General features: G+C 55.1%; 5 protein-coding genes across 8 annotated transcripts; 2 read left to right on the forward strand and 3 right to left on the reverse strand.

Annotated features, from left to right (window-relative positions):
• IGFLR1 (IGF like family receptor 1) lies at positions 426-2,221 on the reverse strand. The gene is made up of 3 exons (XM_005692296.3): positions 1,587-2,221; positions 882-1,269; positions 426-799 (listed from the first exon to the last, which is right to left on the reverse strand). Exons 1-3 carry the CDS (start codon positions 1,719-1,721, stop codon positions 453-455), a joined length of 870 nt encoding a protein of 289 aa, XP_005692353.2. The 5' UTR covers positions 1,722-2,221; the 3' UTR covers positions 426-452.
• Positions 3,151-5,467, reverse strand: U2AF1L4 (U2 small nuclear RNA auxiliary factor 1 like 4). Of its 2 annotated transcripts, XM_005692293.3 has the most exons (9): positions 5,286-5,405; positions 5,053-5,140; positions 4,862-4,912; positions 4,590-4,656; positions 4,458-4,507; positions 4,285-4,383; positions 3,978-4,111; positions 3,773-3,868; positions 3,151-3,419 (listed from the first exon to the last, which is right to left on the reverse strand). In XM_005692293.3, the coding sequence occupies exons 1-9, from the start codon at positions 5,387-5,389 to the stop codon at positions 3,335-3,337; spliced, it is 774 nt and encodes a 257-aa protein (XP_005692350.3). In that variant the 5' UTR covers positions 5,390-5,405; the 3' UTR covers positions 3,151-3,334. The 2 variants fall into 2 exon arrangements, with proteins under 2 accessions (XP_005692350.3, XP_005692351.2); XM_005692294.3 differs by lacking the exon at positions 4,862-4,912 and having other exon boundaries at positions 5,286-5,467.
• PSENEN (presenilin enhancer gamma-secretase subunit) lies at positions 5,425-6,884 on the forward strand. 3 transcript variants are annotated; one of them, XM_005692292.3, is made up of 4 exons: positions 5,425-5,621; positions 5,793-5,908; positions 6,325-6,429; positions 6,616-6,884. In XM_005692292.3, the coding sequence occupies exons 2-4, from the start codon at positions 5,848-5,850 to the stop codon at positions 6,753-6,755; spliced, it is 306 nt and encodes a 101-aa protein (XP_005692349.1). In that variant the 5' UTR covers positions 5,425-5,621; positions 5,793-5,847; the 3' UTR covers positions 6,756-6,884. The 3 variants fall into 3 exon arrangements, with proteins under 3 accessions (XP_005692349.1, XP_005692348.1, XP_013826682.1); XM_005692291.3 differs by having other exon boundaries at positions 5,474-5,621; positions 5,755-5,908; XM_013971228.2 differs by lacking the exon at positions 5,425-5,621 and having other exon boundaries at positions 5,740-5,908.
• LIN37 (lin-37 DREAM MuvB core complex component) lies at positions 8,172-13,402 on the forward strand. The gene is made up of 9 exons (XM_005692290.3): positions 8,172-8,409; positions 11,250-11,325; positions 11,510-11,560; positions 11,882-11,911; positions 11,992-12,077; positions 12,165-12,331; positions 12,883-13,023; positions 13,111-13,184; positions 13,272-13,402. Exons 1-9 carry the CDS (start codon positions 8,376-8,378, stop codon positions 13,351-13,353), a joined length of 741 nt encoding a protein of 246 aa, XP_005692347.2. The 5' UTR covers positions 8,172-8,375; the 3' UTR covers positions 13,354-13,402.
• On the reverse strand, positions 13,456-16,046 carry HSPB6 (heat shock protein family B (small) member 6). The gene is made up of 3 exons (XM_013971220.2): positions 15,780-16,046; positions 14,647-14,769; positions 13,456-14,535 (listed from the first exon to the last, which is right to left on the reverse strand). Exons 1-3 carry the CDS (start codon positions 15,975-15,977, stop codon positions 14,362-14,364), a joined length of 495 nt encoding a protein of 164 aa, XP_013826674.2. The 5' UTR covers positions 15,978-16,046; the 3' UTR covers positions 13,456-14,361.

A 16,988-nucleotide genomic window follows, 5' to 3' on the forward strand; every position in this document is an offset into this window, starting at 1 on the left:
AACAGGTAGGTAAGAGGGCATGGTTCAGAACTAGAATTGTGGGGTCTCTGAAGGCTCAGAGCTAAATACCTGTTCTGGGTTAGAATTGAACTAAGTCCTTGTAGATGAACTCTCCCGGGGGAGCAGGGCCTTTTCTCAGAGGGGACCCTGGTTGCCCAGAGGTAACCCACAGCTGGTCTTGTGAGGTGGGATTGGCCCATTCCGTGGGGGTGGGATTAGAAGGGGAATCAGGATGTCTGTTGGGTTTTGGCCCAATTAAGGCTTTGGGGGTGGGGAGCGGCATGCAAGATCCTAGTTTCCTGATGGGAAATCAAACCCACCCAGTCCCCTTGTAGTGGAAATGCAGAGTTGGAACTACTGTGCTGCCAGGAATTCCTATTCATACTGTTTTAAGAGGGCTCTTAATGAGGCCGAGACAGCAGCACTTACTTCAATAGAAACTTTATTGAATACTAGGCCAGGCAAGCCCCTGATGAGCCAAGTTTGGACAGCACCTGCAGTGCATCTGCCCTCCCTATCTGGGCCAGGTGTGTGCCAAGCTGGCCCAGAGAGGCAGAGGGCTCCCGCGCCACCACCATCTCAATGAGAGCCCTCAGAGGTGAGCGACTGGGCCGCAGTGAGTAGGCAAAAGTGGACCAGGCAGCAGGCAGTCCATATCTTGCAGCCAGGTGTCGAGTGGTGCCACAGGCCATCCTCCCACCTGGCCCAGGCTCAGGATCCAGCAACAGGATCAGCTCCTCCAGCACCTCCAGCTCATCCAGGAGGCGAGAGAGGGGCTGTGACTCCAGGCTTGGCATCTCTGGGAGACAAAGTGAGGAGTGAGGAAGGGGGAGTACAAGCTTCCAGTCCACCTCCCCATCCTTGGTGTATCCTCAACTAACCCCTGCCTAGGAGTGGAGACAGAGAGACCTCCTTCCATGAGTCCCTTGCCTCTGAAGTCTCCAGGGAGGCTGGAGAGGACGAGTGCAAGAAGTGGGTGTGGGTGTCAAGGTCGCTGCAAACCAAGCTAGGATACGGGTGTTGGACTGCTTTCCCTTGGTTGAGGCGACGGTGGTGCCTTTGCAGGGCAAGCAGGATTATGGCTGAGGTCACGAGCAGAACCAGCACTAGGAACAGGGCAAAACTCAAACTCGGCCAGGCTTGCTGAGGGGCTTTGTGCTCAGAAGTCCACGAAACACTGGGAATCGCTGGTGAGCTGGGCTCCTGGGAGCTAAGGATGCTCGATTTTCCAGGTGTCAGTGGGCAGGGCTCCTTGTTAGGGACAGGCTTCTGGAAAACAAGGGGTTGGAATAAAGTGCGAGGCATGCCCAACTTGTGAATTCTCAGCACAAACCTCTCATCCTTACCTCCCTCAATGGGTCTACATCCCTGCCTGATCCAGCCCCCGCCCCCCCGCAACCCTCGACTCCTTTAAACCCAGGCAAGTCATCTCCAGATACCATGGCCTCATCCCTACCCTCTTCAGTTAAGCTACTCCCCTTCCCTTAATAAGACCCCACCCATCCGATCCCAAGTCAGGCCTCCAGTTCTCGCCCCGCTCCCTTAAGCTGCACCCCTGCCCAGGCCCTCTGAAACCTAAGCAGTACCTCTCGGCAGGGCCGCCCAGTTCCGCCACGGCTCCACGAGGGAATGGGTGCCGTTGCTCCGCCGCCACAAAGGCTACATAGCTCCGCGCTGTTGCTATTGCACTGTCCAGGAGGACACTCTTGAAAGGGGTGCATTACGTGATTGCCAGCATCATCCAGCCCGCAGTTTTCCGAAAACTCTAGGTCTGGTGGGAGAGAGTCTCACATGCTGTTGTCAAGCCTGCCTCCTCAGCGCTAGCTACGCCCTTTCATCTTTGCCCTATCCTTGCAGGCCCCGCCCCTTAAACGGTACTCACCCAACCTATCAGCGGACCTATAACCTCTAACCCCGCCCCACAGTACCTCAAGCAGCCTCCCAACCCTCTCTACCCAGGCACCGCCCCTTAAATTGCCCCGCCCACTTCTTCCTCTCTGCTCGGTTCCCGCCTAATGGGTCACACATCTTCACCTTGACCCTCTTAACACACGGCTCCTTTCTTCGCAGGCTTAGCCCACATCCTCACTCGTCTATGCACAACCCACCGCCCCTACCCTGAAGCAAGCCTCACAGGCCGTAGCACACAGACCTCGCCCCTTCCCCTGGCCCATCACCCTGTAACTCCGCCCGAACATATACAAACGCCCAGTTTCCCGCTCCTCACCCGAGCAAGGGGGCGGCCCGAAGCGCTGCAGGCAGCTGCCACAGCACCGGTTGTCAGGGTTCCAGTACTCGAGGCGGCCGCAGTGCTGAGAGGCCTCCCAAGGCGCCGCCTGGGCCAGGAGCAGCACAGCAGTCCGGAGGAGGCGTAGGGGCCCCATCCGGGCGGAGCCTACAATCTGGGGGCCCCTGACCACACGACTTCCTGCCACAGCGCTTCTGCCGCACTTGCCAGGAAACCGGGGCAGAAGAAGGAAGCAGTGGATGTGGAGGCATAGGACCCTCAGTCCCCTTCAGAAGCCAAGAATCTATCCCCCAGCCCCTAGTCCAACTCCTGGCCGGTTATCAGAGAGGCCATAAGGCCTTGAGATCACTAGAGCGAGGACTCTTAGAGCCAGATTGCGTGGGTTTATAACCTATCTCTGCCATCTTCCTGCCCTGTTTTCCCATCTGTAAAATGGAATAATAATAGTAACCTGTCTCATAGGGTAACTGGAGAAGTAAAACTATGACTGACAGTAAAGCATTTAGAACAGTATCTGGCATAGAATACCTACTTAAATCGCGGGAGAGTGGGCATGGAGGACCCAATCCTCACCCACTACACACTCCCACCCAATGCCCAGCAACCTTACCTTAGCTCCTAACCACAATCTCCTCCAGATTAGGAGTCCTCCAACCTGCTGCAACCAAGCATCTCCCTCGAAAGTCATCAGCCAGATGTGAAGTTTCCAGCACAAAGGCAGCCCCACCTATCCAGTCCCACTTGGGGATTTCTGGGACCCTGGGTGTTCTGCTTTTGCACCTGTTGTTGGAAGTTCCTTGGCTGAGGTTGTGGCCAGAGCCCAGCCCCGCTTCCCCTTTTCACCAGATGTGGGGGTGGAAGGAAACCAGCCTACAGCCAGGCTTAAGCTAACAACAAAGCTCTAAACCCTCAGTACAGAATTTTATTAGGGGAGGGGCAATAGAAGTTCCCTGTGTTGAAGGTGTTACATCATGGAGACCCAGAGTCTGGAGAAGATGTCACTGGGAAGCTATGGGAACTTTGAGGAGGTGTCCTGGCGAGGAACATCTGTGCCTGCCAAGGGTGGAGGGCAAGGGGGTCAGGGTCTCAGAAACGGCCATGCCGGTGGTCTGGAGACCGTCGTCGATTTCTTTCTCGGGGACGGTGGCCAGTATGGGACCTTGGGGGTGACCTGGGGACATAGAGAGGAGGGTTAGAGCCATAGGGAATGATGCGCAGATCTTCCAGTTCAGCCTCCCTGCTCAGGGATAAATCATGATAATTGATGAAGTAAATAGCTCCTGGGGGTGGCCTCAGGATAGGCGCATAGGGACTAATTTCAGGACTGGAGAGCCAGGATGGACTTGGGTTTGGGGTTCAGGCTGGTTTAGGGGTTGAGACTTAGATGCTGACCTTCAGATAGGGCTGAGGGCTAGTCTTAGGGCACAAAAGGCTGAGACACTTATTGGGGCATAGGATCAGATTCATCTCAGGGTTCAGGGGGCTTGGGGTATGAGAAGTCTTGGCAGGCTGGTCCTGAAATACCTGCGCCTGGGTCCCCGCCCGTAGAGCTGCCGCCTGAGGTCGCGGGAAATGGGTCGCAGGTGCATGAAGTTGCAGAAACCACCTCGGGTACATTCCCTGGGTAAAGGATAAATACATGGATGAGGCCACTGTCACTGACAGCCCCCTCAACACACAACAGAAGCCTGGGACTCCAGGTGCCCATCCCACTGCTGTACTACCATACCCCATCTCATACTGCCGACAGCACGACTCCCGGAAATCGGTGACAGGAGACAGCTCAGCATGCACAGCTTGCCCGTTGAACCAGCGGTTATTGAGCTCAACCACTGCCCGCTCTGCATCTTCCTCACGCCGAAACTGAGGAAAAGTCAGTCAGGGTGAACAGTCAAACTCAGAAATCTTCAGAGGATTAGCTAGCAGCTCAAGGGCTGGACCGCTTTTAGTGATGGACCTCAGGCTGTGAGGCTTCAGTGGTGACTTTTAGGCACTGAAATGCCTTCACTTCTGGGCTCTGGGGGGACAGCAGGCACCTTGACATAAACATTGCCCACGAGGTGATCCCCCAGGTTGTCGCACACATTCATCTCTTCAATCTCCCCGTACTTCTCTTGCAGTTCGGTGAACACTTCCTGTGGAAGATTAGGAGGAAATCAGCTGAGCTCCCGGCCCACGGGAAACTCAACCCACCTCCGCCAACCCTCACCTCGAAGAAGTTATCATAGTGTTCTTGCACCTCCACGTCGCTCACGTGACCTGGAGGAGGGGGCAGGGTGGAATCAGGGGGCGGCCTGCTGGGGGCTGTCCGCCCTGCCCCCAGCACTGGCCGCTTACTCACAGTGCGATCCGTCTGCGGTCTGGGCGGTGTTCTGTGGATTCCGATACAGGTTGAGCAGCACTATGGTCTGAACAGAATTTAAAGGGGGCAGGGCCTGAGTTCAGAGGGCGGGGTTATATGCGAAGGGGTGGGATATGAAGGTTGCGGGTGAGACCTCGCAACAGAGAAAAAAGCATAAATAACTTGCGCGCCTCAGCAACGCTTGCCCCTCAGAACCAGAAGAGAGGGTATCTAGCAGTGAGGGATAGCCCAGGGGTGTGGTCTGTACGTACGGGGGCGTGGCCAAGTTCCTGGGAGAAGAGCCTGAAGGTTGGGGGAGGAACCTGTAGAGGTCCGACAAGAAAAAAACCGGGCGATAGGGTGGGCCCTAGAAATCCGGAAAAGGCGGGACCTCGTGATGATGGACAACAGAAGGGGAATGGCCAGGAGGCGTTAACCCCCCAGGATCCGCGCCGGGTCTCACCTGGCTGAAAGTCGGCTTGTTGTGAAGCCGGGAGCACCGGTCCCCGTGCCGGCAGGCCCCGATCTTAAAGTAAAAAGAGCAGTTAACCCTGGAAGAGGTGCAAAGACAGAGGTGAACCGAGGGCCAGGGAGCTGGACACTCCAGAAACCCCGATCCACGCCGCCCAGCCACCAGGTTGACAAGTGCCCCGTCCCCGGCCCCCCGAAGGGGCCACTCCCTGCACCCATTCTCACTTGTCCTTCTCAGTCCCGAATATCGATGCTAAATATTCAGCCATTTTTACCCAAACCCTCCAACTCTGGCTGCTATTTACGTCATTTCCGTTGCTTAAAAGCATTGGGAAGTGTAGTTCGCTGCCTCCGCACTGGAAACTCCCTAGTGCGCTTGCGTGATGCAGGCTCGCACTCTCCGCACAGGCTCACCCAGTGGAGTTGCCTGAAGGGGCATGCGCGCGGCGTTGCCTCATCAAAAAAACTACAATCTCCAGAGAAACTTGGGGCATCTCGCGCAAAAGTCCCTGGTTGAAAGTGGCAAAGGGGCCCAGACCGGAGGAAGTTAAGATTCCACTGGTGAGTCGGGGGTCGTTTCCGCACCCAAATAAACGTAAAGAGCGTCTCAACCCAGTCAGCTTGCTGGTGGGGGCAGGGGTGCCCTTCTTCCAGAAAATCCACCCTTCAGTTTCTCTCCGTTTTGTCCTAATAGGGGCGTGGTTGTTTGTGATCCTTGGATCTGTCACTTAGGGTCAGGACTTGGGTCTTGCCCCAGACCCTCGGAAGACCCGGCCCCAGCGCAACTATGAACTTGGAGCGAGTGTCCAACGAGGAGAAGTTGAACCTCTGCCGGAAGTACTACCTGGGTAAGGGCCGGTATCCTAGGGTACCCGAAGAGAGGGGGCGGGACTAGAGCGCCTGATGGAAGAGGGTCTGGGGGCCTGGGTTCTTGGGTCCAGAGGATGAAGTGGCTGGGGACGCCGATTCTTTGGTCCCAAGAGAGGAAGGGCCTGAGTCTTGCTGAAGGAGGAGACTGGGACCTCAATTTCTGGGTCCCAAAAGAGAAATGTGGCAGGGGCTGGACTCCTGGTTCTGACAAAGACGTGGTTGAGGACTAGGATTCTTGACTCCCAGGGAGGAGCCAGGATTTCTGAGTCCCTGATAGCAGAGATATCCATTTCATTTAGGTTGTGGGAGAGGATCTTCCTACTGGACCTTTCAACAGGTGGGTGTTGGGAGGATCCTCATTTCTTCATGTCCCAGTCTTTTTTCTTCTCTTTAGGTGGGTTTGCCTTCCTGCCTTTTCTCTGGTTGGTCAACATTTTCTGGTTCTTCCGAGAGGCCTTCATTGTCCCGGCATACACGGAGCAGAGCCAAATCAAAGGCTGTGAGTCCAGGGCACAGATGAAGGGAGGCCATCAGGTGTAAGGAGGGGGACTCAAGAAGCCTTGGTGGGAGGGGATGACGGAGGGTCAAGAATCCTGGAACTTTGTGGAAGAGAAGAGAGGGCCGGTCTCAGGGAGACCACAGAGCAGGTGGAGGACAACCTTTCCCTTTCTGTTCCCTCTTACAGATGTCTGGCGCTCAGCTGTGGGCTTCTTCTTATGGGTGATTGTACTCTCCACCTGGATCACTATCTTCCAGATCTACCGGCCACGTTGGGGCGCCCTTGGGGACTACCTCTCCTTCACCATACCCCTGGGTACCCCCTGACAGCTTCTGTACAGGCCTGAGGACCAGGATGGGCTCCTCTACTCCAAGCCCACTCTCAAGCCCTTAAGACTTGTTCCTGTCTCCTATGTTCTCTGCTGACATCCCCCAATAAAGAATCCTAATTCTCAATATTGACTTCCTGGGATCTTTTGGAGATTGAAGGATAAGATGATTTGGGTTTTTTTTTTTTTTCGCCCACCATGCACACACCTTGTGAAATTTTATTTTCCCAACTAGAGATTGAACCCAGGCCCTCTGGGCCCTTGGCAGTGAGAGCATGGAGTCCCAACCACTGGACTGCCAGGGAATTCCCTAAAATAATTATTAATACTCAGGAACATTTATTGGTTGCTTACTTTGTATTAGGCTTAGTGCTTCAAACATGATGTGCATTAGTTTACTGTATACTACTCATAACTCTCAAAAATAGAAAACTTGTTTGGGAACACTGTTTTACAGATTTGGAACCAGAAAGGAAGAGTACTTTCATTAGTAGGGGCTGTTATCCTGTACTGGTAGTATGTGAATTTGAAAATATATACTTTTCCACTGGGCTTCATTATTCTCATCAGAAATGTGGATCACAACACTACCCCCTAGAATTTATCTGGGCCAAGGCACATGTGGTAAATGTAAGTTCCCCATTTTCTGAAGGAGACTGTCCGTAGCTATAGAAAAGTATTCAATTGCTTTATTAGAGAAGGCTTCCTTGACCATCCTATTTAAAGTTTCAGTCCCCCTCCTGGGTACTCTCCATGTCTCTTTCAGGCTATATTCTTTTTCCTATTACATTGCATTTAAAATGTTCTACTTGTTTATTGTTTATCTTCCATTCTCTATAAGCTCATTAGGGCAAGGATTTTTATCGTTTTGTTCACTGCGGTGTCCCCAGTACCTAGAGAAGTACCTGGAACGCTAATATTCGCTAAGTGAACGAGGCTAAACTTGAAAAGAGATTAACAGGGAGCTACCTGGTAGGCTGCCGTCTAGGGGGTCACAGAGAGTCGGACACGACTGAAGCGACTTAGCAGCAGCAGCAGCTGGCACCTAGCGAGTGCTCAGTAAGAGGGAGCCCCGCCTAACCCCAAATTTGTTTTCCTCTTAGGGATAAAGAGACTTCCACGGTTAAATAACTCCTGTTCAATAGCTAAACTGATGTTACTCAAAAGCTTCTAACTCTCCAAGTTCTAAGCAGCAGCCTCGCGATGCTCTGATCCTTCGTTTCCCACCGTGCGTTACTTCTACCGAGTCTCGGAAGTTAGAACCACGTACCAGGAAGAGCCCCGGGATGTCGTTGGTTTGTTTCCGGAAACTAGGCTCTAGGAAGGTGGGACTGAGAGCTGGGAGCCGACAGCGGCAGCTATTAATTGGCCACTATATGAGATTGACGGTTGCATTGACTAATGGGAACAAGGAACTGCCGAGAGGGCTCGCCCACAGAAGGAACGGGAGGAGGTGGCGGCATCTGCGTCCATCTCGGCCGGACACTGCTCAGGGCGGCGGACTGGCTACACATGAAGCTTACCTTTGACCTCTCCCCGTCTGCCTCCGGCCTTGACTTGTGACATTAGGCTCTTTTGGGCTCCTCTGGCCCAGCTACCCAGATCCCAGACCCCAACCATGTTCCCGGTGAAGGTGAAAGTGGAGAAATCAGGTGAGGATCCCGAGGTTGGGGGCAGGTAAGGGAGCAGCGGACTGATCAGGGTAAGGGAGCCCCATTAAACAGGATTATCGCGATAAGGTGGACTGCGTGACTTCTCCCTGCAGCCCATATGACTACCGCTGTCAGGCATCGATCAAGCGATTCCGGCCACCTTGATACCCTCCCGAACTGTGTTCAGGATAGCTTTGAGGCTGAATGGTGGTGGCCTGGCAGTGTGGTGCAGTCTCACATGGGGAACCCGAACCGTGTGACTCCAAGAAGGACTCTTTTCCTGGCTCTGCCTCCATTTCCCCCTTTCTAGCAGTGGTCTTGAGTGAAGCATTATGCTGATCACCTGAAGTACAGGAAAGCTTTTAATCTTTGCAGTCACTGTATCCCAATAATCCTAGGGGATTGATAATTCCTATTTCCTAGGAAGTAGGAAATGTAGATGGGGAAACTGAAGCTGAGAGAGGAAGTCATTCTGGGTTTGGGCCAAGCTGATGGGAACCCAGGGCTAGCATGTTAAGGGTGGTGGGAGAGACCTGGAATCCAGACCAAGTAAAATGACATGAGATAGTAAACGCTGCTGCTGCTAAGTCACTTCAGTCATATCCGACTCTGTGCGACCCCATAGACAGCAGCCCACCAGGCTGCCCCGTCCCTGAGATTCTCCAGGCAAGAATACTGGAGTGGGTTGCCATTTCCTTCTCCAATGCATGAAAGTGAAAAGTGAAAGGGAAGTTGCTCAGTCGTGTCCCACGCTCAGCGACCCCATGGACTGCAGCCTTCCAGGCTCCTCCATCCATGGGATTTTCCAGGCAAGAGTACTGGAGTGGGGTGCCATTGCCTTCTCCGTAGTAAATGCTATAAGTGGTCAAAAAGAAAAAAAAAAAACCACAAGAGAAGCTAAGGAGATCAGGAGTGAGGCAAGGTGAGGGACAGAGTGATAAGTGAGGGAACAGCAAATCTGACAAAAGAAATAGCTTTGAAATGGCAGAGAAGTGAAAGATTTCTCTGGCATGTTCAAGGGCCAGCAGGGAGGCCAGAGTGGCTGGAGCAGAGCAAGTGAAGTGAGGTAGAAAGGTGAGGAGATGAGAGCAAAGAGGTGAAGGAAAGGGGCAGATCTTGTGGGCCCAGGTTATGACTTTGGCTTTTGCTCCAAGGGCAATGGGGAGCCAAGGGAGGGTTTTGAACCACAGAGGAAGTCTTTACAAGATGCCCCCTCCAACTGCCAAAAAATGCCCCAAAAGTCGTGGGTGGAAGAGTGAAGCGGGTCTGACCACAAACGAGGGTGTTGAGGAAGGAGTAGGCAGGGTCATGGAAGCCTGTGAACACCAGGCTGACCATTAGGACTCTGCCTCAGGGGGCACTGCAGAGTTCTGGAGCATTCTAAACAGGGAAAGATCGGGATCGGGTTTGGCTTTAGGAAGATTCCCCTGGCAACCTTGTGGAGGGTGAGTCAGAAGGGGAGACTGAGGCTGGGGGCCCAGGGGAAGGAAGGGACACTACAGATAGACCAGGGAGGTGGGAGAGGGGAGAGAACCTCAGGAGACAAGTAGACAGGTTGTGGGGTGGGCGGGGAAGGGAGAGCAATGACCATGTTGAGACCGAGAAAAGGACTGGGTGACAATAGGGATATCTCTGAGATGGCGGTCCAGGAAAAAAGGATACGTTTAGAGACACTGAGGCCAGTGTGGGACCCAGTCCGTGGAAGGAGCCTGGGGGATGTCCAGGGGGAAGTGTCCGGGAGTCCATGGGATCCCAAGATCTGAGGTTCAGGAGAGAAGCAGGGACTGAGGAAAGACATTGGGCATTATTCACACCTTGGCTCCTACCCAAGGCTCTTTGCTAGAGAATCTCAGCTGCTCCCAGCCCCACATCCCCACCCTGTCTGCTCTGAGTAATGTCTCCTGGCCTCTTCAGGAAGTCTCAGCGCTGGCTAGTCATGTCCCCAAGTGTCCTTCTGGGCTCTGAGCACTGGGTCAGAGCTCCTATTAGTTGGAAGAGAAGAATGAACACCCCACAAGAAATGTAAGGAGATTTATAACATTATCACCTCCATAAGTTCTGTGATGAAGAGAGGCAAACACATAGGTTCTTAGGGCCAGGCTGGGTCTGTGGCATGCAGGAAGGTGGGCCCAGATATCTCATTTCCTGGGGGGGAAAAAGCCCAAAATGGGTATTTTAGGTGAAATCTCCCAACTATTCAAATGTAGTCATCTCATTCAGATTTAACAGATTTGAAGTAACCCCATTACCTTAGCCAAACAAAGTGCATCTTGGGGCTAGATTCTGCACCCAGTTTGAGCCCCTGCCTTATAATGTCCACTCTGGAGCCAAATGACCTGGTGTATATCTTCAGCCTTTTAATTTTCTAGCTGTGTAACTTTGGGCAAGTAGCCTATCCTCTCTGTGCCTCAGTTTCATTATCTCTGAAATGGGGATAAAAATCCTATCCACCTGCCAGGGTTGTTGTAAAAAACTCAATGGGTTGATATACGTGACATGCCTGGAACAATGCTTGGCACATAATAAGCTTTCATATACAGCATAGGTTTATTTAAACCTCAAAACAGCCCTAGCAATAGATATCATTTGGAGACCCATTTTCAAGATGAGGAAACAGGCTCAGTGAGGTAAGGTGATTCACCTTAGATCACACATGAGCGTGTGGGTCAGCCCTGGAAGCCAGAGCTCTTGCTCTTTGGTAGGCTCTGCCCACTATACCCTCCTAGTACGCCTGGCCCAGCCAAACGATTGGATCTGCATGCCCTTTCCTGGTCCAGTGGCTGCCCACCTGGCTTGGGCCTGGGAAGTGACTCCTGCTTGGTACCCCCCCTCTTCCCCAGAGTTGGAGATGGCCAAGGCCCGGAACCAACTGGATGCTGTTCTGCAGTGTCTGCTAGAGAAGAGTCACATGGACAGGTTGGGATCTGACCCAGGACAGGGTCATGGGAAGTGGGGGGCCCTAGTGGGTGGGACCCTCTGGTTGTGGGTGCGACCCCAGAGACTGACTTAGGAAGGAAGAGGTCCAATGGATGAGGCCACTGGGTACTTTCCCACCCTGGGCCCTGGGAACCCTGAGCATGCAGTTCTCTTCCGCTACCAGGGAGCGTCTGGATGAGGAACCTGGGAAGACCTCCTCAGACACCCACAACAAGTAAGTTTTATTGATGGGATCTGTGTCTGAGGGTTTGTGGTAGATAACTTCTTTCCTCATCTGAGCCCTGAGCCCCTTGCCCTGTGCTTTCTCCATCACAGTCTTAACCATTCTTCACATACAAAAGCCATGGAGCAGCAGAAACTCAGGTCCCCTGATGATGGCACGTCAGCTTGCAAGGGGTGGGACCCAAGGCTGCAGGGTTTGGTGGGATCTCTATGAGCTCATTCACAGTACCCCCAGGGTGCTCTTTGAGGGGTTGTGAGCAGGCATTCGTTTAAGGGCAAGCCTGCTAACATGACACCCTGTCTCTCCCCACAGGGATTGCTCCATCACGGCCACTGGCAAACGGTAAGGTGGCAGGGGCCCCACCAGCTGATGAGAGGTCTGTAGTCCCCACCCCGGTCCTGATGTACTCCCTCCCCACACAGGCCATCTGCCCGATTCCCCCACCAGCGGAGGAAGAAGAGGAGGGAGATGGATGAGGGGCTGGCTGAGGGAGGGCCACAGCGATCCAGTGAGTAGGCGGTGGCCCTCGAGGGCAGGCAGTGATTGGGGGGGCTAGGCAAGGATGTTCATACCCTTCCTACTCGCCCCACTCTAGACACCTATGTGATCAAGCTGTTTGACCGGAGTGTGGACTTGGCTCAGTTCAGTGAGAACACGCCACTGTACCCCATCTGCCGAGCCTGGATGCGCAACAGCCCCACAGTGCGTGAGTGTGAACGCTCACCCAGCTCGCCACTGCCTCCCCTGCCTGAGGATGAGGAGGTGAGATGGGTGGTGGGTTCCTGCCCAGCAGCCCGGGAGTGCAATGGGTAGGCAGTCACAAGGCACCCTCCCTGGCAGACAAGAACACCAGTGACTCCTGAATCTGGTGAAGCACATAGATAGGAACCCTTAGGCCAGGGCAAAGGTTGGAGTGCCGTAGAGCAGACAGACATGGCTGTCTGGTCTGAGAGGCAGAGGAGACAGGGTTCCTGGGTAAATAGATGTGCCCTCCAAGATCAGAAGTCATCAAGAGCTGAGAGACTAGGCAGGGGTCCTTAGGGCAACCAGGTATAGCCACCTGGTCTAGGGGAGCAGATGGCAACCCCCTGGGCTAGGAATGGAGGTCTCCATAGATGGAGGTCTCTATGCTGGGCAGGAGTGATCAGGGGTCCCTGGGTTGGACAGGGGTCCTTGGAGCAGACACATGACTCCTAAGTACAAGTCCCTGGAGAAACCTTCATGTCTTTTGTTGCTGGGGAAGGTGTGAAATGATGTCCCTGACCCTCTTCTCTGACTCTGTTGGGCCTGGTGTGGGGTCCTTGTATCCCCAGGGTTCTGAAGTCACCAACAGCAAGAGTCGTGACGTGTATAAGCTGCCTCCACCCACAGCTCCTGGGCCACCTGGAGACGCCTGCAGATCCCGAATTCCATCCCCGCTGCAGCCTGAGACCCAGGGTACCCCTGATGATGAGGTGAGTATGCTGGGCTGGCTCAGGGCCATGGGGCAGGTGTTGTGGGGTATGAGTGTGGTCACCCAGCCTGGCCTCTCTGTCATGCAGCCCTCCGAGCCTGAGCCCTCACCCTCCACGCTTATCTACCGTAACATGCAGCGCTGGAAGCGTATCCGCCAGAGGTGAGCATCCCCCCACCAGCTTGTTCTCTATGGCCTCTGCTCCAACTGCTGAGTCCTCCCTCTGCTTTTCCCCCACCCCCACTGCAGGTGGAAGGAGGCATCTCATCGGAACCAGCTTCGTTACTCAGAGAGCATGAAGATCCTACGGGAGATGTACGAGCGACAGTGATGTTCCCCTCTCCCCACCCCCATCCCAATAAACATTCCCCTCCTCCACACTGGTCTCCATTTGCTACAGCCTATCCTTCCTGGATCAGACATAAAACAGTTGGCACAGCTCTAGCACATTTATTGGGGGAGTGGACCTAGGTAGGGGATGGGGCATCAGGGAATTTGAGGAAGGAGAAAGATTGTAGGGAATTAAAGAAAGTGGCTGCTTGGTTGGGTCTTGGAGAATAAGGGGAGGGTTGTTGTGGCTGGAGATTTGGGGGGTCAAGACAAAGTGACTGAGGAGTTCTGGATAGCGTGAGATATCTGTGCAGACTGGGGAGGAGGGGTAGGTATCTGTACAGTTCGAGGTTGAGGGTTCTGGTTGGCTTAGAATAGGGGTACAAAGGTAGGGTCAGAAAAGGCGTTCAAGGATCTGGGAGTGGCTGGCTGAGGTTTCAGGTTAGAAGATGGGTTGGAGGGAGAGGGTGAGAAGTGTATCTGGTTGGAATGAGGGGAAGGATCCAGAGTCTTGGGGACCAGGCCAGGATGGTCCGGGGTGGGAGGTCTGTGCAGAGTCTTGGACATTTGAGAAGGGGGGATTATGCTTGACTGGCCTAGGGTGGGAGCAGGGCTGTCTACACCATGATCTTTGGTGGTGGGTCGGATTGAAATGGGGTGAGGGGATGTTTTTCTAGAAAAGTCAAAAGGAAATAGGGAGTTTGAAGTGGGGTTATATGCCAAGTGGGGTTGGTGGAGATGAGAGACTAGCTGAGGGATTGTGGTTGCAGGGTCTGGAAGTTAGAGAGGTATCTGGAGATTTGATAGCACGAGAGGGTGTGAGAGCCGGAGTGTCAGTGGAAAGTAAGTTATCAGGGATGAGTAGGTTGGAAGGTTCAAGGCACATCCCAGACTGGGTGGGCGGGTAGTCTTGGCGCGCGCTGGGGACATCTGGTTGGGCGGAGTCAGGTCGGCTTTGAGAGGGCGGGGGCGCTGAGGCGGCTCCCAGGGTTCAGGTGTGCCCTGACCCCTACTTGGCAGCCGCCCCGGGCGGCGACTGCAGTGGGGCCTGGGCCGGCGCAGGTGCGGCCTGGATGGAAAGGACGCCCTCAGGGGACAGCGCAGACGTCACGGCCGCAGGGTCCACACCAGGCGGCAAGCGGTAGCGGCGGTGGAACTCGCGCGCAATGTATCCGTGCTCATCCTGGAGGGAGAGAGGCTTGAGAGATTCCGCCAGGTTCCCGTAGGTGCCCCGCCCCTCCCGCCTGTGGATCCCGCCTACTCGTTCTGGCCCCGCCCCCGCCAGCGGGCTCACCGGGCGCTCCTCGTGGCGCGCATGAACTTCCACGTGGTCACCAACCACCTTGACGGCAATTTCTTCGGGTGAGAAGTGTTTCACATCCAGCAGCACCGAGAAATGCCCGGGGTCGGTCGATACCTACGTACAACCTGATGGTCATCGGGCGGGGCACGGCTCCTGGGGCCCAGCAAGGCCCCTCCCCTCGGTTCCCCTTTGGTTCCGGTGCTGCAGCCTATCCTGGCCTCCGGAACTGGGACGTCCCCTTTCCTGCTCTTAGCCACCCAGGACCTCTTTACCCAGAATAACTGGCATCATCCCTCCCCCTGTAGCCACCGGGGATTTCCCCCTCATCCAGGGTGATGAGGGTCCATCCCTTGCCCTCCAAGGTCAGGGACCGCTGCCCTCACAGGGTGAGGCCTCCCGGCTCCCCCAGAGTCAACAACCTCGTAGTCCGTGTATCCTCCTGAGCACTGACTCCTCAGCCCCATTCCCCTCAGGGCCCCTTGGAGCCCTTACTGCTCCAACTCCGCCAGAAATCCCCAAAAAGCCTCCTCCCAGATTCTCCAGAATCCTCTTTCTACCCTTCCGCTCGAGTTACGAGATTGCTTGAGTCCTCAGCAGTTATTAGTACTACTCCCCCACTTCTGAGTGTCCAGACCCCCCTTTCTCAAGTTGCAGGACCCTCCTTCCCCTCTGCCTCTCCAGGAGACACACACAGTCACCACCCACAGTCTCCAAACTCTCTTCCTCAAGAATAACAGAAAATTCCCTCCCCCCGCCCCGGGAGTCACTGGGAGCCCCACGCCCTTCAGAATGACTAGGCTCCCCCTTTTCCCCAGATTCCGTGAGTCCCCAGCCTCCTTCAGAATCACCAAGACACCCCTTCAGAGGGAGCATCCCCACCCTATTAGGGACCCTGCCCTTACACTCTGGGACGTGAGACCCTCCTCACACCGACTGGGCCCTCCCACCCGATTCAGGGAAACGACCTTTGAGAATCCATACTCCAGGAACTCCGGAAGCCCCTCTGAGTGGCCGGACTCTCCACCCCGCTCAAAGTCAAGGGACTTTCCTTAACCCCCCTCAAGGTGACCGAGGACCCCAGCCTTGGAAGTAGTCGGGTTACCGCCCCTCCCCTAGGTCTGCACCTGGGCGGTAGGCAGCGCCACGCTGGGTGCGCGCAGGTAGTAGGGGGCCAGCGCAGCAGGGCAGAGCGCAGCCAGCTCGGCCTCCAGCAGCCCCTCGCCGAAGCGCTGGTCGAAGAGGCGCCCGGGAGCCGACAGCCCAGGCAAAGGGGCCGAGGCGCGGCGCAGCCAAGACGGCTGCACAGGCACTGGAATCTCCATCCTGCTCTGCCGTCGCCCTGGGCTCCGCAGTGCTCCAGCGAGCGCCGCCGCTGCTTTATAGTAGCCCTGTGTCCGCCCCTCGGCGGGCCGCCCGGGGACATTAGGACCGCGGCCAGAGCCGGCCATTAATAGAGCCTTATTTAGACAGCCCAACAATGACTTGGCCATTTATTAAGCTCCTGCTGGATGCCAGCGAGGTATCATTCCCTAATTTCCCGAAAGAAAAACTAAGGCTGAGGAGGCGGAGCCTTGCCAAAGTGGGGTGCAAGCGTGGCGTTTGGGACCTACAGCCTGAGAAACCCACCAAAGAATTCCCAGTCCCTTTAATCCACCCCCGCCCAGAAGGTGCTCTGAGGATGACGCAGATGCCGGTCTTGGGAGCAGATTCCTGGGTAGAGGGAATGCGGTAGCTGGGCCAGGCTGTCAGGACGACACAGAACAGACCCTATTCCCATTTGAGCAGGGCCCTGGACCCAACCCCCGGCAAGCCGGGCCTAATTCTGTGCGTCTGACTCAGCCTCGGGTGAGCAGGACAGCGGGATCTGCCAGGTGAGCAGAAGCCAGGGGGCGCGGGCAGGAACAGTCCAGGCTGGCCCCACAGGGGCCGAAAGCTGGGGCCCGAAATAGCTCGTTATGATCCAGCTACTTCGGCCGGGAGCCCAGGCGTGGCAGTTGGAGCAACCAGCTGCTCCTGTAGCAAGACGGAAGTGGTTAGAAGATCGGGAGGGACTGGTAGACTTCTGGACTGATGAAGGGACCGCGGCTAGAGAGGGGGTAGGCTCCCTGATGGCCCCTGCAACGGAAAAATCCGTCGTTAGACTGGAATCTGGATGAGATTTAGACAGCAAGAGGGGGAGTGGTTAGAATACACGACTACAGCAAAGAGAGTACATTGGGACTTCCTCCTAACCGCGAGCCCAGCCTCGGATCCTTTCCATTGGTCCACGGGCTTGCCAATTACTGCATCTCGCTACCGTTCCCCAATCAAACATTCCCTCTCATTCCCGTTAC

This window comes from Capra hircus, chromosome 18 (genome assembly GCF_001704415.2).
Source record: "Capra hircus breed San Clemente chromosome 18, ASM170441v1, whole genome shotgun sequence".
In the NCBI taxonomy this organism is placed as follows: Eukaryota; Metazoa; Chordata; class Mammalia; order Artiodactyla; family Bovidae; genus Capra; species Capra hircus.

Excerpts from the sequence above, each read along its gene's own strand:
- IGFLR1 (XM_005692296.3), bottom strand. The coding sequence starts at position 1,721 with ATGCACCCCTTTCAAGAGTGTCCTCCTGGACAGTGCAATAGCAACAGC. Across the intron at positions 1,270-1,586 it reads CTGGGCGGCCCTGCCGAGAG|AAGCCTGTCCCTAACAAGGA; the intron begins GTACTGCTTAGG and ends CTTGTTTTCCAG. Across the intron at positions 800-881 it reads GTCTCCACTCCTAGGCAGGG|AGATGCCAAGCCTGGAGTCA; the intron begins GTTAGTTGAGGA and ends TTTGTCTCCCAG.
- U2AF1L4 (XM_005692293.3), bottom strand. The coding sequence starts at position 5,389 with ATGCTTTTAAGCAACGGAAATGACGTAAATAGCAGCCAGAGTTGGAGG. Across the intron at positions 5,141-5,285 it reads TTCGGGACTGAGAAGGACAA|GGTTAACTGCTCTTTTTACT; the intron begins GTGAGAATGGGT and ends CACCTCTTCCAG. Across the intron at positions 4,384-4,457 it reads ACTATGATAACTTCTTCGAG|GAAGTGTTCACCGAACTGCA; the intron begins GTGAGGGTTGGC and ends AATCTTCCACAG.
- PSENEN (XM_005692292.3), top strand. The coding sequence starts at position 5,848 with ATGAACTTGGAGCGAGTGTCCAACGAGGAGAAGTTGAACCTCTGCCGG. Across the intron at positions 5,909-6,324 it reads CTGCCGGAAGTACTACCTGG|GTGGGTTTGCCTTCCTGCCT; the intron begins GTAAGGGCCGGT and ends TCTTCTCTTTAG. Across the intron at positions 6,430-6,615 it reads GCAGAGCCAAATCAAAGGCT|ATGTCTGGCGCTCAGCTGTG; the intron begins GTGAGTCCAGGG and ends TCCCTCTTACAG.
- LIN37 (XM_005692290.3), top strand. The coding sequence starts at position 8,376 with ATGTTCCCGGTGAAGGTGAAAGTGGAGAAATCAG. Across the intron at positions 11,561-11,881 it reads TCCTCAGACACCCACAACAA|GGATTGCTCCATCACGGCCA; the intron begins GTAAGTTTTATT and ends CTCTCCCCACAG. Across the intron at positions 13,185-13,271 it reads TGGAAGCGTATCCGCCAGAG|GTGGAAGGAGGCATCTCATC; the intron begins GTGAGCATCCCC and ends CCCCCACTGCAG.
- HSPB6 (XM_013971220.2), bottom strand. The coding sequence starts at position 15,977 with ATGGAGATTCCAGTGCCTGTGCAGCCGTCTTGGCTGCGCCGCGCCTCG. Across the intron at positions 14,770-15,779 it reads TGGCGCTGCCTACCGCCCAG|GTATCGACCGACCCCGGGCA; the intron begins GTGCAGACCTAG and ends GGTTGTACGTAG. Across the intron at positions 14,536-14,646 it reads CGCGCCACGAGGAGCGCCCG|GATGAGCACGGATACATTGC; the intron begins GTGAGCCCGCTG and ends CTCTCCCTCCAG.